Genomic DNA, 6,836 nt, shown 5'->3' with positions numbered 1-6,836 from the left:
TTTTTAGGTGAACTTCAACATTGATCGTTTTATTGAATTAAAAATTTATTGTTTTTTAAGAAATAAAAACATTTGCACCACTAACTCATGCCTTACTAATGATATTTGACACCTAAGAAACACATTTCATGACATTTTAGCAAATGTTTATTTCATTTTCATTTATTAAACGATTTTTATAACATCTTTTACTGTACTCGTGATAAAATTCCATTAACAGACGTTTAATAAACATTATTTTCGAAATAATTTCAAGAACATGGTAAAAATTATTGGGAATTATTTTACATGCTATAGAAGTACGAGTTGAAATACATACTATATAAATGGAATATTGGACTTTAACTGGTTTTCGTGTAAATTATTTTAAATGCAAGGCTATATTATATATGTATGTGTATATGCTCTCACTAAAATGGGTGACCAACATGTCGAGATTACGAATATATGTATGAACATTTCGACTATCGTAATGACTTTACGTGGGTTACGTAACTTATTATCCTATGTGATTATAACAAAAATCTACAGTGTGGCTCTCAAGAAAGTATAAAACACTTCATCGGAATATTTCGAATATTTCATAGAGAAACTTTTTTGTTCGAAATATTCACTATTAAACCACAATTGACAATTTTAATTAACTGTTGTAAATATTTTCGGAAATGTTTATCGCACGGTAACCTATCTGATATCATATTTGAGTTATTTAACGATAAAGACACTTTTATTTTTCAGTTATTTGACGTTAAATACTCCAAATTTCAATCGGTAATAGCTAAGGAAAGTTCATTTTCAACATAAATTTTTTCACCTCCGAGAAGGGAAGACTCCCACCCCCTGGGCAAGATCACACAATTTTTCTAAACTTCTTTATGTCAGCTTCAAACAATGCAGTATAGCAGCTTTTATAAAGATTTCTTAACTGGCCCTGGATTCCCAAATTTTAACACATTAATGCCTTACGACTCTGTGTTAATTAAAATATTCTCGAAGTTTATTTTTCTTAGGTGGATACACACTCGAGTGTAGATACCGAGACTTTTCATCAATTGGATTTTCTTGCCAGTGAGTCAGCTTTAAGAACGGAGCTTAATTTCTTTCCCACTAACGCATGTTCACTCTTCATGTCCACTTGAGAATTTCGTCAAGCTTTCAAACCATAAGAATAGTGCCAAAGAGAATAGTGTCAAAGAGAATGCATTGTTCGTTAAGACAGTTCTAGAGAATGCATTGTTCGTTAAGACAGTTCTATACACATTTTAGATTGGTGTTGGTTTAGTGAAACTTTAGATTTTTTAAAGAAAAGCGGTTTTCCAGATACGAATGGTTAAAGTTACAATTGAATTTCAAGCACTGCGATTATACCTTTTACTCTATCGATTTAAAATTTGGATATATTATAGGTTAATTTGCCCAATTTTCATTGTACAGACCCAGATACTTTTTCTTATTATAAATTAACAGGATTTTCGAACCAGGGCTGGTAAAATATGAGTACCTATAACATATCCAAATTTCAAATCGATTGAGTTAAGAGTATAATCGCAGTGGTTGAAATTAAATTGGAGCTTTAACCATTCTAGAAAACCTTTTTTCTTTATAAATTGTTTTTTCCACGAAATAATATTTAAGAGAAGTCTTATAAAGAAAAAAAAAATTATAATTTTTCACGCCAATCAAAAATTGATTTCACACCAATCAAAAATGTGCAATCAAAAATTACTAGCTTTAATGTATATAACATGTTCTGTTATTGACCGCAGAAACCTAGCTACACAAAATAAACTCATCAAGAGACAACTGATTATCATTGGCTACTGGTTATCGAATGATAGTCAGTAAATTCACAAATTTATCCATTTTTGCCATATCCGTATCTCCCATATTAGGCCTAAGATCCAAATATGGAGAAGAGTTTTTTTGTTGCTCTTGATTAACTTATTTTTCGAAGCTAGGTTTCTGCAGTCAATAACAGAACACGTTCTATACATTTAAGTGTAACTGCTCCAGACCTTCCTTCCAATGGTTTCGTGCTCTTATTAGGGAAACATCCTATACGTGTATATGTATTTTCGTTGTTCTCTGTGTAAGTATGGCTATGGATTTGGTAATGTGGATAGAGTTTTAAACCTGTTATACGAAGTGGCATAAACTTTTCATAAAATTGTGTATGTATTGTATGTTCCATATTTTATTTCAATATTATAATATGAATAAAATTTTATATGGTTACGACATTTACAAACTATAAAAACAAATTGTTTTGTAAAAAAAAAAAACTTTTCAAGGTACTACCAACTCTTTGTCAGATCATACTTTTTTTTTTCTAATTTAACTAAATTAATTACACTTTTATTTATTTAATTTTCATTTTGTAAAAAAAAAATTTAATAAATATATATGTATAGATATTTTTTAAATTTTCTTTTATTTATAAGGGAAGATTATCGTGAACGTAAAACTACAGGCGAAATATCCGTACAGATATCCGGCTGAAATGTATCGAAACTTACATCAGGACGCTTCTCATAAACATTGCTCGAATTACAACAAATCAAACAAAAATCCGAGTTATCAAGCTGCTGAAATTTTTCAGAAAAGTCTTTCTCAAAATTGAGGTTATGCATCGGGCTAAAATTTACCATCCTTTTTTATGATCATAAGTTACATCTTTTTCCAGAATTGCAACTCAATTCTTTCAATTTTCGAAAAGTTATCAGAGAAAGTTGAAAATATGAGGTAATAGCGGTTCTCTTGAGGTTTTGAGGTTATTTTGCTAATGTTCAGGGTTGTCTTAACAAACAATTTTTTTTATTCGTATCAATCCGATCAATAGAAGCACATATATTCAAGAAAATGGATTTTTCCGGGGTCATTTGTAAATTAAAAATTGTTGAAATTTGTACAAAATACTTAAAATACAATGAATGTAAAATTTATCAATTATTCGAGAAGTTATTGAATACAAGTTTCATTTCTTCCTATAAACTCATTACCTCTATATACATGTTTAATCGGATATGTGACCGGCTTTGTATATAACGTCTTAAGCGGGGAGCCCGAGACAGTAAAAAGGCACTTACAGAGAAATTTTGCATATGAATCAATACCATTGAACGAAAGGGACAATATGGACTAGGTAGGCCAGGGTTTATCCTGGCAGAATTTTTATATTTTTAATAATTTCAAGTATTTTGCACTTTTATGGAAATTTTTGTGAGGGACCATTTTGATGCAAATTTTAGCTGCTTTCAGGAAAATTTGGTGTGACAGATCTCACGGAGGCAGAAAGAACTGTCGCATCGATTTTGAATATATAAAGCCCATAAAATTTTACCCTTATCGGGGAATTACTTTTTTTTTTAAATTTGTTCGTTTTGAGTTCTATTTTTGAAATATCTGGCGCAGCACTAAAAAATAATAAATCCTGGCACACCTAGTCCATATTGTACCTATCGTTAAATATAAATCTGCGACGTACTCCGGAACTATCTGAAATTGGAATGGAAAAGTGAAGAAATACTTAAACACATTGTTTGGATATGCTCCTTGGAAAAAATAACGTCCCATCAGGAATATAATCATAAAAAAAATAACATCAATTTTTTTTTTGGGGGGATTTAAAACTAGGCGGGAAGTACACTTGTATATTATTATTGATGTTATGTGAGATGTTCATGCTAGATATTTTTAGTTCACATATGGCATAATTATCAATTAGATAACACAAGTAGTTAGTATAAAAAAAAAAAAATTAAAAAAATAGATAACATAATTTTATTTATATTTATTCCGCAATTTTTTATTCTGTGTTTTTATTTAACTTTTTTTGTACTAGTGGAAACGATTACTTATTTTAAGAAATTAATATGATAAATAATTTATTTTATTACGTTTTGTCGATGTTAATTTTAAGTGGAGGTAAGCTAGGCATATTTTAATAATAATTACACCCTTAGATCCAATAGATCCAATATACCATTAGATCCAAATATGGTAAAGAGCATTTACTTTTTTTCTCAGCTTATTCAGGAAGCGAAGAGGTCTGCAAATATTATTAAATATGTGTAAATGATATTTGGTTTTCAGTAACAGTTTCAAAACCTTCAATTAATGGGCGAATAGTAGGAGGTGAAAATGCCACAATCGAAGAATTTCCATATCAAGTATCATTGGAAATAGACGGACATCATCATTGTGGGGGTTCCATACTTAATTCCACGGTTATTTTGACTGCTGCACATTGTACTCATTTCATTAAAAACATTGAAACTTTAAAAGTTCGAGCAGGTTCAACTAAGCGTGAACAAGGTGGTGTTGTTAGAGATATCAAAAGAATATTCGACCATGAATTATGGAATGATCAAACAATTGACTACGATGTATCTTTGATTGTGGTAAGTTTAAAAACAAAAACTTAATATTTTTTTTGTTTTTTTTTTTTGTTTGTAGTGCCCAAATTGGGGCTCAAATCCAAAATTTGTAAATGACTTTTTCCTTCGTCTTTATGAGCTTATTCTGTAGGCCGACGATCTGCAGTCAATAACAGAACACGTTGTATACGCAAATAATAGTAAATTTAAACATTAAGCTAAAATCGAGATAACTGTGCTTTCTAGGGAACACTGGAATGGAATATCGAAAAAAGGGACAGTCCCATTTAGGGAGTATGGTTACTTTATCCATAAATCCCTTAGACTCGTCTTATAAACCGTAAGATATAGAATAAAATTTTAAACATTTCAGCTCAAATTAGAGATCAATACATCTTACAGATGGCTACGTGCGATGGCCGCGAACACGGCTGTAGTTGTATACCGGGTGATGGTCTTCAAACTGTGTTATCCATCCCTCCCTCATCTAACGGTGATGATTAGCCAACTAAACTATAACCATTTTTAAGTTGACAGAATCACTACCATTTTCATCATCAATATCAGCAATCACACTTCCCGAAGAAAATGAATACTTAGAAGCTGAAGAACTAGCTGTTATTACTGGATGGGGTACAACTGATGTAAGATAATTTTATTTTCAGTTAACGAGCATTTCTATAATTTCATTACTTTTTTTAATACTTATTCAGGCTAACACGTCTGAACTACCAATTATATTACAAAAAGCATATATACCAATTATAAGCCAAAAATTATGTGAGGAAATTCATGCAAAATCCATCACAGTTACCCCACGAATGATTTGCGCTGGATTGTATGGAGTAGGTGGTAAAGGTGTTTGTCACAGTGATTCTGGTGGTCCACTAGTTTCGAAAAATAAATTACATGGAATCACATCATGGAGTGTAGGATGTGCTGAAAAATTATATCCTAGTGTGTTTTGCCGTGTTACTGCTATTCGTGAATGGATTCGAGAGAAAGTTAATTTATAAAAATAATTTTTTATTGTAAAATAATTTAATTTTAATTATAAAACGATATTGTATTAAATATATATGTAACATTCACTGATTTTTATTTTGTTTTACTATGTTAAAGTGAATTATTACTAAGCATGTGCGTGTCCAGTTTTTGAGTAAATAGGGATTTTTATCATTTTATATATAATTTTATTTTAAGAATAAAATAAATAATTAAAAAAATAAAAAACCCGACTGAGTTAAATAAAAGATAAAAAGAAATATACAAGTCCAGTAGTATATATAGCGACTTTAACAGTCGGGGCCCAATAAAAACTACACCGACTAAAATCTTCCCAATTATGGACTCCGACAGTTAAAGTCGCTATGTAAACTACTAGACTTGTTATTTAAGTTTCTTTTCAAATTATATTTAACGCAGTCGGGTTTTTGATTTTTTGATTTATTTATTTTATAAGCCTAAGGTGCGAAGTGATTCAAAAATTTTTAACTAAAGAATTAATAATATCTTAATTATAATACTATTTAACCCGTCAGCACTCGCGTTATCAGCATTTTGCTCTCGCTCGATTTAAAACAAAAATATCTTTTATTTTTCATATGGTAAATGTGGCTGAAATGTTTTCTATCTTCATATAATTTTATTTATTTTCGAATAATGAATTTTACTTCTTTTTTCATCGTGTGACTAAAGATTACCGAACGGTTCCCGCGAGTGCTGTCGGGTTAAGGGTACTAAACTCACCTTATATGATAAAAAATACACTATATATTACATTATAGGTATGTTACTTTATATATTTCTTACTTACCTCTACACTCCGTCGGAGGTATGTTGAATTATTTCTCGCTAGAGTATTTCGAATAAAATCTGAATATTGCAAAAAATTGCGAAACTAGGAAAAATGATGAATTTTGAACAGTTTTAACTCGGAAAATATTGGGTCTACAGAGACGATTCCAGTCTTATATTGTATCAAATTTAGTCTATTTTAAAAAGAACTTCAAAAACTACCCCGTTAGGGTTAAAATCGCCAAAATCTGAAAAAAAACCGAAATTTTCACGAGTTTTTTTGTTTTTTGACAAACGGTCAATATCATAAACAAGTTTGCAAACAATCAGAACTATCGGATTTGATGCAGATTACCTCGTACTTTCGGAAGACAAGGTAACTGAATTAGTTAGTGATAGAAACTATAACATTTTCAAAATCTGTTATTTTGTCTGCAGCAAATTAATTTTTTTAGTAAGAATTCTTATTAAACTTTTTTTCATTTCACTTTATTTTATATAGTTATATTGACGTATAGTCATGTATAGGGTACAGGATATCAATATAAATTGTATTTTTCTTGTATACTTTTAATAACATTGAGGGTGTAATTAAGTTGATTGATTGCTTTTTCAAATAATCACTTCACAATAAAACAAATAAATAAACATAAAAAGGATTTG

The 6,836-nt window shown here is 29.9% G+C and overlaps 1 protein-coding gene across 1 annotated transcript; it reads left to right on the top strand.

The window, feature by feature from the left end:
• Positions 1 to 3,846: 3,846 nt before the first annotated feature.
• LOC123299044 (trypsin-3-like) lies at positions 3,847 to 5,427 on the top strand. The gene is made up of 4 exons (XM_044881184.1): positions 3,847 to 3,924; positions 4,093 to 4,400; positions 4,907 to 5,020; positions 5,090 to 5,427. The coding sequence occupies exons 1-4, from the start codon at positions 3,873 to 3,875 to the stop codon at positions 5,390 to 5,392; spliced, it is 777 nt and encodes a 258-aa protein (XP_044737119.1). The 5' UTR covers positions 3,847 to 3,872; the 3' UTR covers positions 5,393 to 5,427.
• The last annotated feature ends 1,409 nt before the right edge of the window (positions 5,428 to 6,836 follow it).

The sequence above is a fragment of the Chrysoperla carnea genome, chromosome 4 (genome assembly GCF_905475395.1).
Source record: "Chrysoperla carnea chromosome 4, inChrCarn1.1, whole genome shotgun sequence".
In the NCBI taxonomy this organism is placed as follows: domain Eukaryota; kingdom Metazoa; phylum Arthropoda; class Insecta; order Neuroptera; family Chrysopidae; genus Chrysoperla; species Chrysoperla carnea.
Note: the sequence above shows the minus strand (reverse complement) of the source record. Positions and strands in the feature narration are given on the sequence as shown.

Coding starts and splice junctions, on each gene's coding strand:
- LOC123299044 (XM_044881184.1), top strand. CDS start 3,873: ATGATAAATAATTTATTTTATTACGTTTTGTCGATGTTAATTTTAAGT. Junction 3,925..4,092: donor GATGTTAATTTTAAGTGGAG/GTAAGCTAGGCA, acceptor TTTGGTTTTCAG/TAACAGTTTCAAAACCTTCA. Junction 4,401..4,906: donor ACGATGTATCTTTGATTGTG/GTAAGTTTAAAA, acceptor ACCATTTTTAAG/TTGACAGAATCACTACCATT.